Source organism: Phaethon aethereus (genome assembly GCF_964289735.1).
Source record: "Phaethon aethereus genome assembly, chromosome: W".
In the NCBI taxonomy this organism is placed as follows: domain Eukaryota; kingdom Metazoa; phylum Chordata; class Aves; order Phaethontiformes; family Phaethontidae; genus Phaethon; species Phaethon aethereus.
In genome coordinates, this window is record NC_138581.1 from 719,584 (window position 1) to 742,200 (window position 22,617).

The 22,617-nt window shown below is 44.7% G+C and overlaps 1 protein-coding gene across 1 annotated transcript; it reads right to left on the bottom strand.

The window, feature by feature from the left end:
• Positions 1–250: 250 nt before the first annotated feature.
• On the bottom strand, positions 251–7,042 carry LOC309415075 (signal peptidase complex catalytic subunit SEC11C; the record flags this gene model as incomplete). Its single annotated transcript, XM_082012480.1, has 6 exons — positions 251–385; positions 817–874; positions 2,144–2,263; positions 4,442–4,591; positions 5,470–5,579; positions 7,001–7,042. The coding sequence occupies 6 exons, from the start codon at positions 7,040–7,042 to the stop codon at positions 332–334; spliced, it is 534 nt and encodes a 177-aa protein (XP_081868606.1). The 3' UTR covers positions 251–331.
• Positions 7,043–22,617: the final 15,575 nt, after the last annotated feature.

Sequence of the window (22,617 nt, forward strand, 5' to 3'; positions counted from 1 at the left end):
AGGGACAAAGTGGGTTCAGATGCAGTACCACTTAAGAAAAACAACACAGCATGTCAAGGAGTGCCATAAGCTGCTTTAGCACATGACAGTCAGTCTTCCAGACAAGCAAAAGGCTAACTGAAAGCAGCATCTATTTAAGACAGTAAATATGCCATTACATAATTAACAGCCAAAAGCTTTACTCATTAGTTGTACAGTTTATTTAGACAAAACAAAGGCTTGTACAGTTTTGTAACTGTATACAGAAATGAAAACATCTGAAATATATTAGGTTTTTTCCCCCCAGTATATTTTACTTTATACTCTGTTCTTGGAAAAGGTGACTTTATTTTCAGGATTCCCGTTTCAGCAGTACATATGCTCCCATTACTGCCAGAAGAGCATACTGCAAAAGAAAGTAGAGAATAAAGACTGATTATAATTTCTCTTCACAGAAGCTCTGAAATTACAAATTGTTCAAAGCGTGCCCTCTCCAACATCACACCTTCTAGATGAATACACAATTAGAGTTGTGTTCTTACAGAATTACAGGAATATTTTAATGTGACCATATTCATTATAAATAGGCATCACAACTGTATATGCTTAACCTACGACATTCCTATAAATTAACTGTTTGCAAATGATTACAAATACTTAGTTCTATTGGGTAACAGACAAGCTAAAACAAGCAAGAAAACACATCTCCTTTTACATTAGGTACCAAACCAGAGAAACAGATTTATTAACGTGTATTCTTACATGCAAGATTCTTACTACCTTTACTTGCTATTTTATAGTTTTAAATTCAAGTATGGAAAATGTCTGTATACATACCTTAAATTTTGGATAGTCATTCATTATTATAGTTACCATACCAACATAAGGCAAAAATCTGTAATTGACATAACAGATGAATGTAAAATTAACCCTCAAATATTACACAGAAACGTTTCAGTGTTACTCAGTCTTGAGTATTTTAGATAATGGATTTCAGAGGAAAAAAAAATTCAGCTAGACAGCAAGAGCTTTAAAGACAATATGTACTTAATGAAAATTTGGGAGCAAGATCTCTCAGATTTCTCTCTCCTCCTGTGCTTCATCTTGCTGTGTATTATTCATACCATTAAAAAATACACATGGATCCCAGCAATGGCAAGTACATATCATCATAATGAGGGGTACCCACAAAAGCCTAACATCCTACAACACAGGGGAATCAGCTTTTCAGGGTCTCCTGTTGTTCTGCAGCTATAACAGCCCTATAATCTAACAGGGAAAGGGTTTCAAACTAATAAGGAAAGTATTTAAAATTAGCATTTAACCTAGTCTACCAGCATTAAAGGTTTGGAGGGGCACTTGTTCTGTTTCTTTTTATTTAACTTGAAGGGACAGAATCTTAAAAAAAAAAAAAAAAAGAGAAAATAAATATTCTTGCAGAAAAGTATTTTGTACTGTTATGCAAGTTAACCCTATATTTATGACAACTTGTGGAGCTCTTAAATCGGGCAAGAAAATACACAAGTATACAGGGCGACAAGAAGTCCTGCTTGCCACTGGGTTTGGCCCATGACATTAATCCGAGGCTACTGGACAGAGCAGAACTCACTCCACGCTTCTCATGGCACTTCTAGGGCGCTCACAAAACAGACAATACTTTGCCACAGGCTCTAAAGCAGCAGCATTCCAAACAAGAACAGCGTAAAGCAATCATTTACGCTTGTCACTAATGAGTATCTAAATGCAATTTTTTTTTCCCCTTAGATAAAAATTTAATCAGATTATTTGAGAAAAATCTTAGAGATTTCATCTCAGCTGGGGAAGGGGATAAAGTCAAAAGCTCAAACCTTGTATAAAATTCCTGTGGAAATAATTTCTTAGTAATTTCTAGCAATTACAAGGATAAGTTGGTTAATTTTTGTATTTACTGGTGAATTATTTGTTAAATGTGCCATTTAAAAAACCAAAAAATTTCCACTCTCCACATCAGTGAGAGAACTACAGAAAGCAACTTCCCAGGTAAAGTAGTTCTTTAAATTATTATTTCATTTAAGAAATTTAAAAAATACCATACCAGATCTAGTTTGTATCAACAGGAGAACTGATTTAAATTCCAAGTTTTCTATTTTAGTTACAAAGAACATAGATATTTTTTATTACTTACCCTCTCGCTCTTCCAACAACATCCTTCTTCTCTAACCAGTTCTGACCTTCTTTGTACAAGCCTCTATCATCAACTTCATTATTATCACCTTTAGTCAGAAATTTGACGTTCCCATTTTCTCTAGAAGGCAACAAGGTGATAAACTAAATACCACTTGATTTAAAAACCTCAATTAATGTCTACAAAGCACAAAGAAGATGAAAAGTGCTACAAGATTAGATAACAATGTTTACTTCCAGTCCTGCCTGTCCTGCTTATTTAACAAACACCATTAACATTACAGACTTTACTGAGAGTCAATGAATTTTAACAAGAAATGCTTTTAAAAACACTCACAGATTTTCATTTCATGTAAGCAATTACACAATGAACATGAAAGGGATATTGTCCGTCCAGGGCAGGCACCAAACTTCCTCAACAAAAGCAGTATGTGCCTATCTGGGGAAAAAACCCCAACGCTCTGCTTTACCAACAGAATGGATATTTAACTCTGAAATACTGAATACCACCCTACTAAGACGTTCGGGGGTGGTGATGAGGTTTTGTTTGGTTGGATTTTTTCCCTTTACTTGGCTTTTTTTTTTTTTTTTAATGGTGGAGTAAGATCCTGTGCAGTTACCACACATTAGATAATGAATTTAATTGAATTTGAATCACAAATTTCAGATGAGGTAGACCCTAAAAATCTTCCCTTAGGAAAGAAAGTGATATAATACTACAATGCTTTAGGCAATTTTCTTCTAAGTTCTATACACTTGTTTAACTCTTGGTAATCATATGTATGTCAAAATAAAGCTTTGTCCTCCTTTTGACGGAAATAAAAGATCCTCTAAAGTAACTGCATCAAATTCAGTATTTTGTCACTAACATTGCAATACAGTTTTTACACTCATTAATTGTTAAACAATATAGTGAGTTCCAGGCAAAACCTCACTCACATTTGATATTTGTTAATGTGGCAAATGAAAAAAAAAAAACCCATGTAACCAGTCTTCAAATAACATCATGTGGAGAAAACATTATGTGGGGTTTTTAGGGGATTGTATGGAGAAATCTAAGCGACAGAAATGCCTCAGGAGGTGGGACTCCTCCCTGCCAGGGATGAATGCCTGCAGAGCCGGGCTGCTCCCTCGGAGCCAGAGCTGACATCCTGACCTCTCACAGCCATTGAGGCGGCTCGCTCCTTTTTGTAGGAATAGAGGTTTAAAACCCTGAACATGCCCAAATCCTAACCTTTCCCTGCTGTTTCAAATGAACAAAGTATCTTACACAACGTTTCGAACATGATATAATTTAACCACTGCTGCTAGAAAACCTGCCATGTTTCGCTCCCTTTCAAGCATTAGGCATATGTGCAGATAATGCATGCAAGACTTCAGTTCAATGCTCTCATTTAAACAAAGTTAAGTTTACAGTCTTCAAAAGTATTTTGCTCAAGAAGCTGCTAATGGCAAGAAATGATATCAAGAAACAAAGAGTTTTTATGATGACAAATTAGGTAATAAAAAAAAGAAAAAGTGGTAATTCTTGGATATACATATTTGTTTCAAAAAATGTGCTTGAAGAACAGATATTACTCAAAAGATAAACACCTTCAGTTCACAGCCAGGACCACCTCCTAAGGAGCAAATATGTCAATGCTTGCCACCTCCAGGTTAGCTTTTCGCTGTGCAGAATTGGAAACAGAATTGCCTCTCTCTGTTTGAGAACTGATATGCAATAAAGGTAGAAATAAGTAATCTACCTGTTGCTTTTCAGCATGAATTGTTGTTGGCATTGTCACTAACAGACACAAAAAGAATAAGAATCTCTTCTTTCATTCCGAGTCAAATCTCTTTTCTGGAAAACTTCAGTTAGCAAAGATCACACACTCGTCATACTTCATCTATAGTTCTGATTCTGAATCCTCAGCTTCTTCCAGAGATTTGCTTTTAGAAGTAGCTATTTCTCATAACCAAAAGCCCAAATTCTACAACAGTCCGTACAGAAGTGGACCCTGCTCCCACACATACTGCTAATGCTGGCAAAAACAACCTGTATGGCTTGTGTTACCAGACTTCTCCTTGGCATGGGTTTAGCTAGTTCAAACCTGAGCAACTGCGCTGAGGCACAGGCGTCAGGGTCTCAAGAAGTGCACCACAGAATTGGGGACAAAAGCGGATCACATCCTAGAGATGAGTTTTATCTTACAGCGTATCCTCACTTGCCTTTTTCATAAAATACTACCAAATCAAAATGTGAGAGTCATGGTGAAGGAAACTATATTTAGAAACAAGGAAAAATGCCAAGTTGCATTACTTTTCATGTATTTTGATTACTCTGTGAACTATTGGAATGTCTCTGCCTTCAACTTTAAAAACAACTATTTCACCAGCTCTGATTGGGTCATCATGGAAATTTGTTAAGAACAACAGGTCTCCCCTGTGAAAAGCTGGTTCCATGCTGCCACTACAAATGAAAAGAGACAGGTTATTAGTATTATGGTAAATGGAGAACCATAAAAACAAATAATATTTAATTCTTACAAACTCATGATTTTAACTGAAACCTGTAGCTTCACCCATTCAGTGACACTACACAGACATATAACACAACCCCAACCTCAGCAAGTCCCAAGCTGAGCCAGCCTATAGAATACTTTCTTACTGCCTCGGTAAGGAGGAAATAAGCTGTACAGAAAAGGAACAGCATTGTAGCTATGAGGAAGGAACAAAATGAGCCATGAGCCATTCTTGTTAGAAAACCAATCCATTAGTGAAAAGCAAAAACAAAAAAATTTCACAGTACAAAAGGAAGTACTTCTCTACATAGAAAGAATTTAATTAACATGAGCAAGAGTTATGTTTACATCAGTGATTACTAACGACCAGAAAATCCATGCCTTTTTTCAAAGCCTGCCATAGTATCTTTTCATAACAACCTTTAAGGTAGGATTCCAGATGCCATAAATAATAACATGAACAGATGATTCCCCATAACTGTTAGCTACTGCATACATTCCTTCCTGACACACATTCAATTTCTGTAAGGCTGAATCTTCCATGAGCATGTGTTTAGCTTCATGTATTTGATCAGCACTCGAGGACCTGCAGGACTGGCTCTTTATATACCACGTGTCTACTGCTTCTACAAACTTCAATGAAAACTAGACTGCGATTATGAAAGCAGCCTTTGCTAAGTGTCCAAAAACAGAAGGAAAAAAGTGTTTGAGTAGTTCTTTAAGTAGATGAAACGTCAAACTCCAAATCTACCCAAGGGGGAAGGAGAGGAGACAAAGGACAAAACAATATTTGGACTTTAACAAAAAAGCCTTTACATTGACTTACCTGAGCACCACAACAATAGGGCTTTCACTTCCAGTAATGACGATCAGCCCTTTCCATATCATAAGGGCAGAAGACACTATCATAGCAAAATTTAAGACTTGGTAATACAGCTATATGAAACAAGAAAATTGTTTTTAAAAGTTACTGCATTGTATTTCGGAGCACAACGTAGACATTCAACCCATATGCGACACTGAATCACAATCCAGGCACATGGACTTCTACGCTAAAATCGTATTCCAACAGAAGCCACATGGAATAGATTGCTGTATGGGCAATCCAACCATACTGCAGCCTAAAGTTTTAACCCATTGTGTGCCTCAACCTTGGCTTATTATGCCTGTGCAATATTCCCCATTTTTAGTGCTAGAAGCTAGTGAACTTACTAGCACAGACTTCTAAACTACAGGAAGCTATATGGCAGATGATCAAATCTATTTTGATCGCATGTCCCTGACTCCTACCTGAGCTCTTAAGTATTCAAAATACACATAAGAAATACTGTAAGATCAGTAACAGCAGACATTCAACAGTTATTTTTGTTTAAAAAGAGGAGCTGGGGGAGTAGAAGAGGGACAACAAAGGACCATTTCTTGCTATTGTCAGACAGAAATTTCTTATGTGGAAAATCTTTTATGAATTTGACTTTCTGCCCCAAAATTCTGTTGCTTCGCCAGCCATTGGGGCAATGGATACACTTTCTTCATCCTACTTCTTTTTTTTTTCCTCGGCAACATACGAAGATACACTGGTGGAAAATGACCCTGCCCATCTCCATTTATCATGTGGCTCACTAATGTAAAATATGGAACCAGAAATTTTCAGACCATCGTTCTAGTTTGACAATACATATGCTGGGATTTTCAGGTGTACGACCCACTTAACTTAGCGCTGGTCAAGCTTCAAAACCTGCTCCGAAGTTTTTGTGGATTTAAAAAAAATTATTAATAGATATTAAAAAAAACCAAACAAACAACAAGGGAGCGTTCACAACGTGGAAATCAGGTTTTTCACCAGTGTTATATTCTCCCTTCCAACCAAATAACTTCCAACCAAAATAACTATTTGCATAATCGCATAGTAACGGTAAGACATCTATTCTGAACTACAAGAGCTCAGAAATGCCCCCTTGCTTCCACATGCTGCACCTCCGGAATGAAGCCGGGTACGCACAGGAACGTAAAAGGACGGTTTCCCAGTTAAACCCCGGACCCGAAGCCCCACCAGGCAGCAGCCGCGCCACTCCGGGGACGGCCGCCGAGCACCGGACACGCGCTCGGGAAGGGCAACACAAGCGCGGCTGTGCACAACCCGCCCACAGCGCCGGCGGGGAGCCCCGCTCTCCGGAGCCCCGCACGGCTCCCCGGGGCCGCACGGCTCCCCGGGGCCGCACGGCTCCGGACCCCCGGCCCGTCCCAGCCCTGGCCGACTCCGAAGCCCCGGAACCTCTGAGCGGTCTCCGCATCCCGACCCGGCCCGCACACCCCGGGAACCCCCGCCTGGCCGAAGGCGGCAAAGCCCCGGCCGCTACCTGCCGCTTGTTCATGCGCCGCAGGTCCCCGAAGAGATCCATGGCGGGGCCCCAAGGAAGGGCCGCACCCAGCCGGCGGCGGGAGGCTACCGGCGCCCTCCCGGGAGGCTCCTCAGAAAGAGGCGCGGTGGGAGCCGCTCGCACCCCGAAACCCAGCACTGACCGCGGGCCGCAACTACCACCGGCAGAGGAGAACGGCGACGCAGGCAGCCCCTCTGCTCCCCGGGAGCTGTAGTCTCCCTCCTCCCTCCGCCCTGCTCGCACTTGGCGGGCCTCCGCGGCCATCCGAACTACAATTCCTAGCATGCACCGCCGCAAAGGGCCCTGAAGGCGAGGCCCCTCGCCTCCTGCCCCTGCAGGTGCCCGACCGATTTGCTGTCCGAGGGGGTTGCTCGGTGGGCGCTGAGACCCCACGATAAGGCAGTATGAGCCAGACTCGTCTACGGAGCAGCCAGCGGAGGCATCGGCCTACGGAGCCAGATCTTTTGGATCAGGCGACTGCCGGCAGCTGTCTCTGCGGCCGCCGCTGCGTGTGCGCAGCTCATTGGCGGGCCGAGACGAGGCGGGAAGGGGGGGCGAGAGAGGCAGAGCGTCCCGGTGGGGCGGGGTCAAGGGAGGGAAGGCCGGGAACGGGGCGGGGCCAGCGGGGCGGGGCCGTGCTGTGGGGGGGTGAGGGGCGGTGGCTGAGGGGAGCGGTGTTCGGTGGCGAGGCCTCGGCCTTTCTGTCAGAGGAGGTAACTGGAGTGGGCTCTACCTCAGCAAGCACTCGGAGCCAGGGGACAGCAGTCTGCCTCGCTGGCCGCGGGAGGGACCGTGGTCATCTCGTGCCAGCCGCTAACTTCCACCCCAGTGTTTGTTCAGGGGCCACTACACAGGCCTTGAAAAGAGAAAACCACAGAGTCCTAGAAGAAGCTATACTTCTATGTGGCAGCTGCGCAGTCCTTTCCGCAGTCCTTTCCGCAGTCCTGGCTACCAGCGGGAATGAGTTTGTGCTAGTCAGCAGCATCTCAGGTCCTCCAGGGCACTACAGGGAGAGTTTATACATAACAGCTATCAATTACAGCCTTCCCCTTCTCCTTCATCATGCAGGAACTGATGTTTGCAAAAAATGTGACATCTCAGAAAGTGGGGAGGGAGCTGGATTTGGTTCGGGCGTGATTTTGTGGATAATCCTCTCAGGGGGAATGCCAGATGAAGGAGTTTTGCCCATTGTTAGGCCGCTTATCCCTGTAGCACTGCTGTGGCGGTGCTCTTAGAGCTCTATGACTATGCAATGAGCTGGATTTTCAATTAATCCATGTAAAAATACTTCCAGATAAAAAAGATGGGGATCACGAAGAGGCAAGTATTTTTAAACTGCATTTTCTCCCAAATTCAGTGCATTGCCACGAACAGTAGACGTGGCGCTTCAGGATATAGTTTAGTGGGCATCATGGTGTTGGGTTGATGGTTGGACTTGATGATCTTAAAGGTCTTTTCCAACCTAAATGATTCTATGATTCTGTGAAGTTAACTTCTTTCCACGCAGAAGGGCTGACCATATGATCTCTGGAAGTCTCTTCCAGTTCTGCATTTGAATGGTTGCGTAAGTCTGAAGCAACAACCACCCAAACAGGTACAGGTCATTGCCCAGAACTTGTTGATTTTGTGGGAATTAAATGAACCAAACTAAGTGAGGTTTTCACCAAGTTCAGAATTAGCTTCTGAAGACTGGGAATGCCAATGGGAGAACAAAGAACACAGGGAAATACTACTAAGATAAACAGAAGCAAATAGTTTGTCTGAAGGAGCATTGGAAAGGTATTTCCAGTTTGCCAGAAGTTGCTCAATACTTTCTATTAGCAAACAGTTGGAAAAGAGTGACTGACAGTGGCAGAACTGGCATTAGATCACAGAGGAATGTGTAATGGTATCATGAATGGAGAGAAATGGCAAAAGGACACCAGAAAGAAAGGTCCAAGAACACTAGCTAGGCATTATCTTGATGAGATCCTTCATCTTCTCCCCTGATTATTCTTTCAGTTACACCTGTATTCCTTCACTTACTACACAGGAGTTCCTCTAAGTTTATGTTATTTCAGGTTAGTTTTCTCTGATATCCTTTAAATAGTCAAAAGAGAAAATAATATTGAAGCCGATTTTCGTGTTAACCATATACCCAGGGCACCCATTAAGGATTCTGTGAGGAATTCTGACAAGAAGAGGCTGAGGGAGCTGAGGTTTTTCATCCTGGAGAAAAGACGACTCCAGCGGGATATAAATACCTGATGGGACAGTAAACAAAAGAGCCAGACTTTTCTTGGTAGTCCCCAGTGACAGGACAGGAGACACTAGGCAGAACGTGGCTGATACACGTCCCTGGAGCCACAACAAAATACACGATACCATTTGTCATTGTCCCTCTTTGAGCAGAGGTAGTATTCAGAAGTGGTTACTAAGACAGACATGGAGAAGGAAAATACACAAGAGCAAATTCAAAGGTGGCTAGAAGGTTTCTGAATTCTCTTTGTGTAATTAAGATTTTAATTAAAAAGGTGTAGAACAAAGTTATTTATTCTTCAGGAGTGGGATCTGCCTCTGAAATGTTTGATAGATTCTTGTCCAGCAAAACATTTTCTGCAGTTCCCTTGGGGTAGGTTTTTCATACCGTGCTACTTAGGCAGATTTAAAAAAAACCCAGAGATTTTCTCCTTTGTGTACAAATCTGTTTGACTTTTTTTTAAAAGAACAACAAAGATTGAAAATGGCGACTGGGACAAAATGATCAGGAAGTACAATCAATATAAGGGAGACTAACAAATCACAGTCTCTTGGGGGTGACAAGATGTTATAAACAATATGACAATTAAATCTTTGTTAAATTTACTTTGCCATTGGAATTAAATCTTTGTGTTATTTCTGGTGGTTATAGATGCACATTTCACTTTAGCTATTAAAATAATTCATTACATTAATGCAGAACATCATATTTGCCTTAATACAAAAAACCCCACAACAAACAAGCTTTTGTTCCAAGACACTATGTGCCACACCCAAATTCCTACTAAAGTAGAGTAGATTTAAACCTTACTTTGCATTTATTTATATGTTTACATTTCACGTAAATATTTGACACTTTTCTATTATCCAGGTCTAAGAAAATTTATAACCTTGTTTGCAAGGTTATTTTATACTGGTTGTGATGTTTGAAGTAGTTCGGGTTGGTTAACAATATTTCCTCCAATGAACTGTTTCAGATTGTTTTTCCTGATTCAAGAACTGAACAGTGCATTACTGCGATGCATGATTGTGACCTACTCTCCAACTGAACACGCTCTGCAATCCTCAAATACTGCTACTATGGTATGAAAACTGGACTGGACGGGTACAAGAAGGTATGCCTGTTAAACTTCTAGGCTAGCTGATGCCTTGCTGTGCTCTCTTGTGGCTGCTGCAACACAGAATAAATCACAAGACTTTTGAGGCTGTTGCAGGATTTCATTGATGCAGAGGAGACAGGAAGACTTAGGATGCTGTTGTGCTTCTAATCTTCCTGCAAACATAGCTGTGTATGGTTGCGCTGTAGTTAAGAAGTCAGAAAATGAATGGCTGAAAATAAATGGATGAATTTGCATCCTAAACTAGAGTTGCAATGCTATAACACACAGAATGAAGTCAAGTGGCTGTGATAGGAGAATGATCGCTGAGTATTATTTGTAAGTAGTCCTTTAATTCACAAAACAGGTAGAAAATTACTCTTGCCTATTGTGAAGTAGGAATATATTAATTCTGGAGCTGAAAGACAAGCCGTTTGGCAGGGAAATGGCAGTATCTGAGAGAAAGTAAATGACAAAGACTGGGCAATGTCAGAGCAGTTCCTTGCAGTCATTCCTGATGGAGAGAATTGAAAGCAGAAGTTTAGGTGGTAAAATCTAATTTTACAACAAGTAGAGGGAGAAAGCAGAGCTAGTGTATGGAGAATTGCTGTGGCTTAACCTGGCAGGCAGCTAAACACCACACAACGGTTTGCTCACCACCCTCTCCCCAGCAGGACGGGGGAGAGAATAGGAAAAAAAAAAAAAAAGTAAAATTTGTGAGTTGAGATAAAGACAGTTTAATAGGACAGAAAAGAAAGGGAAAAAATGGTAAAAGGATGTGCAAAACAAGTGATGCACAATGCGATCGCTCACCACCCACCGACTGATGCCCAGCCAGTTGCTGAGCAGCAGCCCTCCCCAGGCCAACACCCCAGTTTATATACCGAGTATGATGCCCTATGGTATGGAATATCCCTCTGGCCGGCCTGGGTCTGCTGTCCTGGCTGTGTCCCCTCCAGCTTCCCGTGCACCCCCAGCCTCCTCGCTGGCCGGCCAGCATGAAAAGCAGGACAGTCCTTGACTGCTTAGCAGCAACCCAAAACATCAGTAGGTTATCAAAATTTTTTCATCCCAAATCCAAAATACAGCACTATACCAGCTACTAGGAAGAAAATTAACTCTATCCCAGCCTAAACCAGGACAAGAATTTAGAAAAGCAAGAAGGCAACTTTGTGTTGAGATGTGGTAGGATTGAAGCTCTTTAGTTTTTTGTTCACAGAGATGGTACATTTTTTTGTCCAGGGCATAAACCCACAAATTCTGAGACTGTAGTGTCTTTGATAGTATCTTTGCCTGTCAATTTGCTGTTTAGATTAGAGTTCCAAAGCTCAGAAAACACTTTTCCTCACCCATTGTTCATGGTGAGTCAAGGGAAACATATTAGAAACATGCTTTCCTTCCTTTTCCACAGCTGCTACGAATCACCCACGCTTCTGTTGGGGGCTTTGTTATTTAATCATCTGCATGATTTAGATTATTAAAGGTTACATGTATTTTGAAATCTTCCCATACGCTGGATGTTTGACTTCAATATTTGTACAGTAGATCTTTTGGAGCTCTCCAGCTAGAAAATTATGCTAGTTTTTTAGTACACAGAAAAATGTAGCTCTTGACATTCTGGCTGATTTGTCAGACCTTTGCAAACATCCAGGTGTTAGTGCTACCTGTATATATAATATTTGAATTACAGCTCTTTGTTTTCAAAGAGGTTGGACATGGGCAAATAACTAGCACCTTGCACCTGAGCTGAAAAATGTAGGTTGATAGGGAAAGCCACAGAAGTCCATTTGCAGCCACTCAGAGTAAAGCACAGAAGAAATGCAGTAACTGACTTCCCTGGTGATCACTCTTTTTCCAACATGTTCGTAACTATTCTGCTTCCCGTTCCTGTTGCTCAACAGGCTGTTAGAGGAGCCAGTAATGCACACAGTGCTGTGCAAAAGCAACAGGATGCCACTTACACCAGTACCACACGCTCTTCTGGATTCTTCTAATACTTGGAGCACTAAGCTGCCCATATGAGTAGTTGCATCTGAGTGCAAGTAAGTGGAAAGCAGCCTCCTTTGCTCTGAAAGAGGCTTCTGCTATATCTGCAAGCAATAGCATTGAAAGGGAAAAGATGTGTCAGAGAAGGGCTGTATTTTAGAGCAAAAGGACTGAAGTATGAATGTCAACAGTATGAATGTCAATACCCCAACGGTGTTGGGTATTCACTAAACACATCTCCTTTGAACCCATTGCTTTGGAAGCATCACTAGCCCAAGTGCACACAGTAGACAGTACTGTTCTTCACCTTCTTGTCCAGCTGCAATTTGATTTCTTTTACCATGGCCGTAAGCAGGATCATCATAATAATTCATCACAATTGGTCAGGCATTGGAACAGGCTGCCCAGGGAGGTGGTGGAGTCGCCATCTCTGGAAGTGTTCAAAAAACGTGTGGATGTGGCGCTTCAGGACATGGTTTAGGGGACATGGTGGTGCTGGATTAATGGTTGGACTTGATGATCTTAAAGGTCTTTTCCAACCTAGTGATTCTGTGATTCTGTGATCATCCTATTACTTCCTCCTGTTACTTTTAGTTTGTTGCCAGAGGAATTACACAGAACCATGTGCCTCTGTCTGCAGATCTTGTTACTCCATGTTTTCGCCTAACATTACAGACTTGAGCAAAGCTGCAGGGGACTCCACACTAGACCCAGTGTCTACTTCTCTTCAGTTTCTCAGAAAAATCAATCTCTGAACATTGTAGTGAGGTGGGTGTTGGTCTTTTCTCCCAAGTAACCAGAGATAGGACAAGACAAAATGGCCTCAAGTTGCACCAGGAGAGGTTTAGACTGGATATTAGGAAAAATTTCTTTACTGAGACAGTGGTCAGGCATTGGAACAGGCTGCCCAGGGAGGTGGTGGAGTCACCATCACCAGAGGTGTTAAAAAAATGTGTGGACGTGGCACTTTGGGACATGGTTTTGTGGGCATTGTGGTGTTGGGTTGACGGTTGATGGTCAGACTTGATGATCTTAAAGGTCTTTTCCAGCCTTAATGGTGCTGTGATTCTGTGATTCTATGATTATACTATTCTCTGAGCCACAAAGCTGAGCTGACAATGTGGGCTGGGGTAGCCAGTTTACTGGGAATGTAACCCTGACTTGGTTGCCTCCTTCTGCATGAAATCACATTTCTGACAAAGACAGGAGCGCTAGCAGCTCTTTCCTCCTTGTTTACCTCCTTGTTTACCTCCTTGTTTTCCTCCTTGTAAACCTCCTTGGTTTACATGTGGCTTCATGGTCTTCAACACTTTGGTCTCATTCATTTTCACATGCACAATATCCACTGATATCCTGAAGGTTTTCTTTTTTCTGTGTGTGAAAAACAGTAGAGTGGAACATGGCCCCAGGTACACACCTTTGCTCTTAAAAGTGATTTTTGAAGTAATTTCAGCTGCTTCTATTAGACCACACACCAAGTAGTCTCAGGCAATACTGCATGCCTTGCCTTTGAAATCCCATTAAGGTTCCTTAAAATTGGGCACCCAGCAGGCAAGACTCTCAGAATGACCTGTCACTGTGGAAGTGTAAGCCTTCATCTTTGGGGTTACTAATGGACCTTTCTGGTTTAAGTCTCACTCTTCTGAGAGGCTTTTTTTTCAGTCATCGACAATCTAAGTACCGATATTTCCCTGGGGCTTCGTTTAGGCTCCGATTTATCTATTGTTTTCAGTGCATGCCTCCAAGGGCACTCTTACTTTGCCATTGTGTCATATTTTGGTTTTGTATTGATTCAAATTTATCTGCCCTTTATCTCAATAAAATTCCTTTCTTTGCTTTAAGGGTAAGGGTTAGATGGACAGCAAGAGTTTTATAATTTAAAACATCTCAGCAAGGATTCCTTTGTAAACAGCCTTTGAGAACTCATCTCCTCTCCCTTTTGGAGCAGGTAATGGCAGATGGCATCCTCCCCTGGAGAGGTGGTTGAGGAAGGGGCTGCCTACATCTGCGCAGCCGAGGAAGGCGTCTCCGTGTTCTCTGAGCAGCCTCAAAAGCTGCATTTCCTTACCCAGAGTGTGTTGAGAGCACTGCAAACGTCTAGTGCCTTCCTGGGGGCACTTCCCCAAGCAGGATCTGGCGCTTGTTCTGGAGATGTGATGAGATTTGCCCTCAGCTCAGTTCCTGCCTTGCCGTGGCTCCAGGGTGCCCCTTCTGCATCTCTGGCAGCAGCGCCTAACCTAGAAGTATTTTCTGCAAAAACAGGCTTGCCGCTGTCCACAGCAAAAGTTTTTTTGTCCCATGCTGTAGTACCAGGAGACAGATGTTTCTTTAGAGCAGTGGTCTCCAAACATTTCTGATAGCACACCCCATCAGTAAAAATTTTTTGACCATGCATCCACAATATCTGTATAGTTATGCACCTCCCCCCGAGCGGAGCAGGGGGACGGGGAATGGGGGTTGAGATCAGTTCATCGTTGTCTCTGCTGCTCCTTCCTCCTCAGGGGGAGGACTCCTCACCCTCTGCCCTGCTCCAACCTGGGGTCCTTCCACGGGAGACAGTCCTCCACGGACTTCTCCAACATGAGTCCTTCCCAGGGGCTGCAGTTCTGCATGAACTGCTCCAGCCTGGGTCCCCCCACGGGTGCCGTCCTTCAGGAACAGGCTGCTCCAGCCTGGGTCCCCCCACGGGTGCCATCCTTCAGGAACAGGCTGCTCCAGCCTGGGTCCCCCCACGGGTGCCGTCCTTCAGGAACAGGCTGCTCCAGCCTGGGTCCCCCCACGGGTGCCATCCTTCAGGAACAGGCTGCTCCAGCCTGGGTCCCCCCACGGGTGCCATCCTTCAGGAACAGGCTGTCCAGCCTGGGTCCCCCCACGGGGTCACAAGTCCTGCCAGCAAACGTGCTCCAGCGGGGCTCCTCTCTCTCCCCATGGGGCCACAGGCCCTGCCAGGAGCCGGCCCCAGCGTGGGCTGCCCACAGGGTCACGGCCTCCTTCAGGCATCCCCCTGCTCCGGCGTGGGGCCCTCCCCGCATGCAGGTGGAGATCTGCTCCCCCGTGGAGCTCCATGGCTGCAGGGGCACAGCCGGCCTCGCCGTGGGCTTCCGCAGGGGCTGCTCCGGCGCCTAGAGCACCTCCTCCTTCCTTCTGCACTGACCTTGGTGCCTACAGGGTTGTTTTCACATATTCTCACTCCTCTCTCCAGCTGTAAATGCTGCGTGCCCTTTTTTTTCCCCTTCTTAACTCTGTTATCTCAGAGGCGCTCCCACTGTCGCTGATGGCCTTGGCCTTGGCCACCGGCGGGTCTGTCTTGGAGCCGGCTGGCACTGGCTTTATCGGACTCAGGGGAAGCTTCTGGCAGCTTCTCACAGAAGCCGCCCCTGCAGCCCCCACCACTGCCAAAACCTTGCCATGCAAATCCAGTACAGTACAAAAAATATTTTCTTCCTGCACCCCAATGGGTGCACACCCTGCTTTGGAGAGCACTGCTTTAGAGCATGCGTGGCTTTTGTCTTGTGTAACTTCTCTCATGAATCTTACTACCTGTCTTGGTAGCTGGCAAGCATCTATTCATAGGCACAGTTTCCAACCAGAATGTCAGTTTGCATGGTTGTATTTCTAAATCTATGAGTCAACCTTTTTAGTCTGTTCTGCAACCCACTATCTGGATAGCTAATCTGATTACAGCTGAGTAGATTTGTTTCAGGGAATAGTTTACTTGTGAAAATACTTTCTTTTTCTGGGAGAAAAGGCGAAGGATAGGGAGGGATGAAACTATCTAGACATTCAGTTGAATTCAGCAAATAATGTTCTCTTTTCCTTCCTCTTCTCCCAAGGAATAGAAAAAAAATCAAACAACTTGAAAAAGTGTTTAGGCTTTTCCAAGTGAAAAAAAAGGTTAATTTTTAAAACTGCCCAAGAGTATATGAGAGGAAGGTGAAAAGGTTTTTAAAAAATTCTAACAAAAGGAAATATCACAGAATCACACAGAATCACAGAATCACTAGGTTGGAAAGGACCTTTAAGATCATCAAGTCCAACCATTAATCCAGAACCACCATGTCCCCTAAACCATGTCCTGAAGCGCCACATCCACATGTTTTTTGAACACTTCCAGGGATGGCGACTCCACCACCTCCCTGGGCAGCCTGTTCCAATGCCTGACCACCCTCTCAGTGAAGAAATTTTTCCTAATATCCAATCTAAACCTCCCCTGGCGCAACTTGAGGCCATTTCCTCTTGTCCTATCACTAGTTACTTGGGAGAAGAATAATCCTTATTCAAGAACAATCTCTTGGTGAACTAAAAATGTGTGTAATGTCTTAGGTTTCGCTTTTTGCTGGGAGAGGGGAAAACACTGAGGTGATTTATGGGATTTTTGTTTTTTTTTTCCCCTACAAAACTGGTAAAGCTTTTGCATAAGACCAGCTTAGCTTGAATCCAAAATGATCTGAAATGCTCTCTGCATTCTTCATGAGTGAGGAGTGTCCATAAAGTTCACTAGTCTCAGAAATCCTCACCAGCCTCCTCCCAAAGGTTCTCAGCTCTAGTAACAGGCTTAATTGTCACTTACTTTGTTCTCTCCCCTCATCATGCCTTGTATCAGCCCACAGACATGGTGTTGTGAGCATAATCAGATTCTCAAAGCTGCTTTACGTCAAGAGACAGTACAGCAGTGATGCCCCAGCACCAACACTGCTGTCTGCACCGGCAGGCTTCCTGCAGCACACTTCTGCTAAATCTGTCTGTGCCTTCTGCTGCCCACCGCAGCACATGGCCCCACATACCCAGCTGCACAGCCTCATGGTCCAGAGGTTGCTGGAGAGACAGAGACTTCCAGCAGGCGTGGCACGGTGTCTGAGCTGTGACTGCCAAATGGCCAGCTCCACTGCCCTGTCATCTCTCAGTTAAATTACACAGTATGGTATTTACAGGGGGCCTGATGCTAACTCAAGAGCAGGTCTTTCATGAGCTTCAGGCTCCTATGTTGCTCCGATACAGTCCTCTCTAGGGTGGAAGGTGAGTTACGGGAGGCTGCATGCTGATGGCCGTGTGCGCTAATCTACTTGCTTTTCTGTGTGATGTAGTGCGTCTGTGTCATGGCTGATGGGCTTATGATCACAGCAAAACCGGACTGTTGGAAATATCTGACGGCTCTTCCTAAAGTTGCTTCATTGTATCTTTCAAGTCCATGATTTGTCATCTTTCTGTGGATCTGCTCTCCTTTGTGTGGGGAATGACCCATCTCCTCCTCTTTAAGCTATCTGAACAGACCCACAGCACCTGGGGTGTGCCCAGGACAGCCACAACACCATGCAAGGAGCTGACCAGAAGGCACTGCCACTGCCTCTGCCTCCTCACTTCCTGCCTGCCACTGGCTCGGTGTTACCCCTGGGGCTCTGGTGTTACCCTTGGGGCTCTGGTGTTGGCAACCTTTGGGGTTTAGAGCCCTTTGCTGCTTCCTTTTGCCCTGCAAGTGGTTGATGTCCTCCTGTCAGCACTGGCTGCAGAAGGGCAGAGGGCAGCGGCCGTCAGGGTGGGACCCAAACGTCCCTGCCACCAGCCTTGCCTCTGCTTTGCCTCCTGGTGCCCACAGGCTGCTGCCCAGGCAGCAGTAGGGGTGGGGGTAAGGGCAAGCATTTTGGGGACAGTCGTAGTTTTCAGCAGTACTCTGTGCCCCCCATCTTCCGGCAGCAGCAACTGGTGTGCCAGTGCTCTCCTTTGTGCCCCCTCCAGCTCCCACCTTTCCTGTGGCAGCTCGCCTGCCCTGCGGCTCAGCCGGGAAGGCAGTGCTGAGCTCTGCATGTGCCGCTAGCTAGCCTGGAGCTGCCTCTGCCCCGGCCCCAGGGCTGCTGCTCATGGCGAGACACAACCACATCTGCCCAAAGCACTCATGCAGATACAGCTCCAGAGAGTCCCCTGCCGCTGCGTCTGACACGAGAGGGGCTCTGCAGAGCAACGCTGAATGAAACACCAGTCATGTATTTGAGTGCAGGCTCAGATTACCACTTTTTAATTAATCACTATAGTGATATTAATACCTGACGTCTCCTGTGAAACAGGAAAATAGATTGCCTTGGGGGTTCGTAGTAAGCATTACCAATAAAGGTTAATGTTTCTTGAGTGCTTTCAGCCATGCACACAGGCATTGATGTGCTGATACCTTCTTTGTAACCGGGACGTGGTGCATGTGTCTGCTGTGAGGTGTTTGCTGTTGTCTCCCCCAGATTCCAGGGGTAACTCCGTGTGGATGCAAGGAGACAGACTTGATCTATGGTTAAATCAAGAGCTCTGCTACTGCCTTCTTGGCCTGTGATCGGTTCACTTTTAGCACAGTTGAATCTAACATCTTTAGAAAATGTCCTGGCCTAAGTGCAACTGCTTCTGGAAGGGTCTGGGAGCTCTCATAAAGCCAGACCCCTCAGCCTTAACTCAGGTGAGGTGAATGTGGAAAGGCACGGGTGAAGATGATGAGGGAGAGCAGGAGCACCTTAAAAACCTCTGTCTGCTTCCAGATTGAGGTATGACTCTGTTCCGAGAGCCACAGCTGTAAAGTGCTGTAAAGCTTAGAGGCTGGTGGTAATTTCTCTATGGAGGAAAGGTCATGTTGCTTCTGTGCCTTCCCAATGCATATTAATTCCTAAAGAGTTCTGATATTTTTTTTGCCCATAGTTTATCTGCAGCCTTTAATTTTTTGTCACTTCAGTGTCTTGAACTATTTATGACTTTTCCACAATCTCTTCCCTCTTCTGTAACTGTATTACCTGGGAAGATCAGCAGTTCTTGCACCAGCAGCCGAGCTGGCTGATAATGATATTTGTTAACTATTTGCTATTTGCTTAACCTGCACTGAAGAACTGAGGCTAAAACGCTGCCCAGGAAAACAAAAAAAAGAAATTCTATATGAGATGGCACTTGAAAGCCTCAATCATAGCACCGTATAAGACAATCTGGCCCCTGGTCACTGAGTTCAATGGAGACGAGTTTGGCCTCTGGCCATAGAGTCAGCTATTTGATGCTTGCGCCTCGGCTTTTATGAGCATTTGGAAAGTGCTTGACATTACATGAGAGGAGCACATCATGTGGGGGAAACATCTCAGTGAGGTAAACCATCCGGAGCAGTGCTGGTGCTGCCTGATGAAGAGACGTTTCTCTGCATATAAAGGGCTCTGCTCATTTTGCTAACAGCAACAATATGTAAATGTAATGACCAAGTGATATTTAGAGACAGTAGCTCCTCCAATTACAGCCTGATTGCGTTCATCAGGAACTGCTCTGCATTTTAACTGAGAAAGTGACAGTCACTTAAACCAGGAAATATTGTCGTACTTGACCTTCAATATTAATCTGGCACTCAGAGCTATGGCAATGTTAGTCAAGTGGTGGACAGACTCAGAGAGAGCAATACTTATAATGCAGTGCATCCATATCCCCACCATCATATTGGAATCATTGAATACAAAATAGCAGAATTTGAGAATATAAAATAAATTAACTGGATAAAGGCTTCTGCCAAATCACATTAGGGGACATATCTGTGAAGGATACAATGCTCAGATTATTTTGCTAGTAGTCACATTATGGCTCCAAATACATTTTTCCCTTCAAAGTAGAAACCTGGGGGTCAGAGAGGAAAACTAGTGCCTCCAGTTCTTTTTCCAGGTGAATCTGGGTCATTTCCAATGCCTTGCTTCACCAGGTCTTTTCAAAACACCCTATAGCAATGGAGGAGAGCATGGTGCTTCAGCACGCAGCTCTGCTCTCACCCCTGGCTGGCATCGGTCATCCTGGATGATGTTTTCAGTGGAGAGGGGGATCTCCACGCGTGTCAAGACCTGCCAGGACCCAGTCTCACTGCCAACCCCAATGGTGGCACTGACAGGCAGGTTGCAGCCACCTGCGTCGAGGCGGCGCAGGGCCACCCTCCTCAATGGCGGTCCTCTGCACCGGGGAGGGCATCACCTGACCCCCCGCTGGGCCGTGCCTTGCCCAGGTGCACTCACAGCCTGCCCAGGGGTCCTGCTGCTCCTCTGCCCACCGAGCCGCACTGCAAGGTGTCTCACTGCGATGCCCTCAGATGGACCATTTGGCCCACAGGGAGGAAAGCTATCTTTTTTTCCAGCTATGAAAGAAATATCATTAAAACCAGTTTTTGTACAGTGACTGTTGAGGAGAAAATACAATTTTTTTCAAAGGGAAGAAGTGTTCAGGGAGGAGACAAGAAGTGTTCTTTCTTTCATGCTCCTTCTGCATCCACCTCTGGCTACAGAACCCAGTTTGTATGCGGAGCCCAAGAATGTAGGTCAGGTACGCTTGTGCCTGCTATGTTTGCAATGTTCTGTACTTATTTCTCTTTTCACTCCATTACCCACCCTTCGTCCTTCCGGGCGCCTAGACAGATAACCTTTTAGTAATAATCTGAAATTCAAATACAAAGAATTGACTCCTGAACTGCCCTAATATTTGAGAAAGGTTTTAAAATAAAATAGGTTTTTCTGTGTCCCATTATTGGCCTGGCAGCTGCGTGTGTATGCTAAGTATACTGAGAAAGGTAATATTAACAGAATGAAAAGGTCAGAGTTATATAAAAATCCTTTTAAAACTAAATAGACCTGCCTTGCTGAATTCCCCACAGATGCACAGAGGTTAAGAACTAGAGGACATTTGGGCTTTTAGCAGGTCAAGTTGTGCATCTGTAAATGCCCCCCAGAAATAAAAAAACCAGACAAGTCTAGAAGTACAACGCCTGCGGTCAGCCAGATTCAACTTCTGCTGTACTAACTCTGCGAGAAGGGTGGCTGGGCAACACAAGGCTAAATGCCTCCTTGAGCAAGTCAAGACCAGCCCTCCAAATACCACAGAGGCAGGTGCCAAGGGGCACCATGCAGGGGTGGGCAATACATACATGCCCACCAGTCACCCCATAAACAAAGGAGGAGGCAGATACACATGGGAGTCATCAAAGGGACCATGCACTGGACCACATATATGCATTCATTTAAATAGGCATATTTCTAGCTGAGTTTAGAGGTACAGCAAGGTGCATACCCTCCAGGGCATGAAGGGCTGGGACTGCAGACACCCCTGTGGCATGCTAAACTGAAACAGTGGGTGCCATGCTGAGAACCCGTACTGCACGGGAGAGGCACAAATGGGACCGGTGAGGGGCTGGCATTGCACCACAAGCACAGCTACGGGGTGGAGAGATGACAGAGAGCCCAGGAGTGCAGGGGCAGGCACCTCCTGGCCGTTGGGTCAGGGCCACAGGGGCTGCAGAGGACGTCATGATGGGAAGATGACTTGCGGATCTCAGCTTGCAAGAAAAAGCTGCAGCTTGGATAAGAAAGACTCTAAAGCCATCCTGCCCAGATCAGACCAAAGGTTTGTCTAACTCAAGCCCTGTCTCTGACAAAGCCAAAACAACTGGATGCCTGGAAGAGGCTGTAAGAAAACGGGAGTGCCCAAGCCAGAGAAGCTGTTTTTGTCTTTAAAGAGCCCTGAGTGGGTCTTTCTTCCATGAATTTGTCTAATTACTTTTGATTCACATAAGCTTTCAGAATCTGTAACATCCTGTTGCAGGGAGTTCCCCATCTTAACTACATGTTTGATGAAGCACTTCTGAACCCTTGTCTCATTTGGATGCTCCCATTTCTCATGCAGGGAGCAGTCGTTCCCTGTTCAACGCTACCATGTCTTTAGTAACCTCGGGCACATCTGCTTTGGCCACCCTTACTCAGGCTGGTGAGCTGTACCCCTTTTTGACAGCCCCTGTGCAGAAGTCCTTCCAGTATCTGTCCTTCCCTGTGCCTATGCCAGGTCTGCTCTGTGTTTTGAGGTGCTGGTGGAGAATTCAAGCTGCATAAGATATACTCTATGCAGGTGTTCATGGATTTATTTAGTGGTATAACTAAGTTTTCTGTTTGTTTTTGTATTCCTGTCTTACTGATCTGTTTGCTTTTTTAATCACTATTGTGCCAGGCTGACAACTTCATAGCACTAGCAATTGCCACTCTAAGTCTTCTTTCCTGAATTAGCCATGGCTGGTTCGGGGTCTGTCCTTTGGTATGTAAACTCAGTCCTGTTTGTTCACTTCTGAAGCATGTCTCATTTTTCTACATTGACTCTCCTCTGCCATTTTTTCACCTTTTTTAGTACTGAGATGTCCTTTTGTCATGCTTTGCAATAATTTTTCTTTTTTACTACCCTGCATAGCTTAGTGTCATTGGCAACCTTGTGACGTGCGACTCCCTTTTTCAGACTGTTAAGAACAGAACAGTA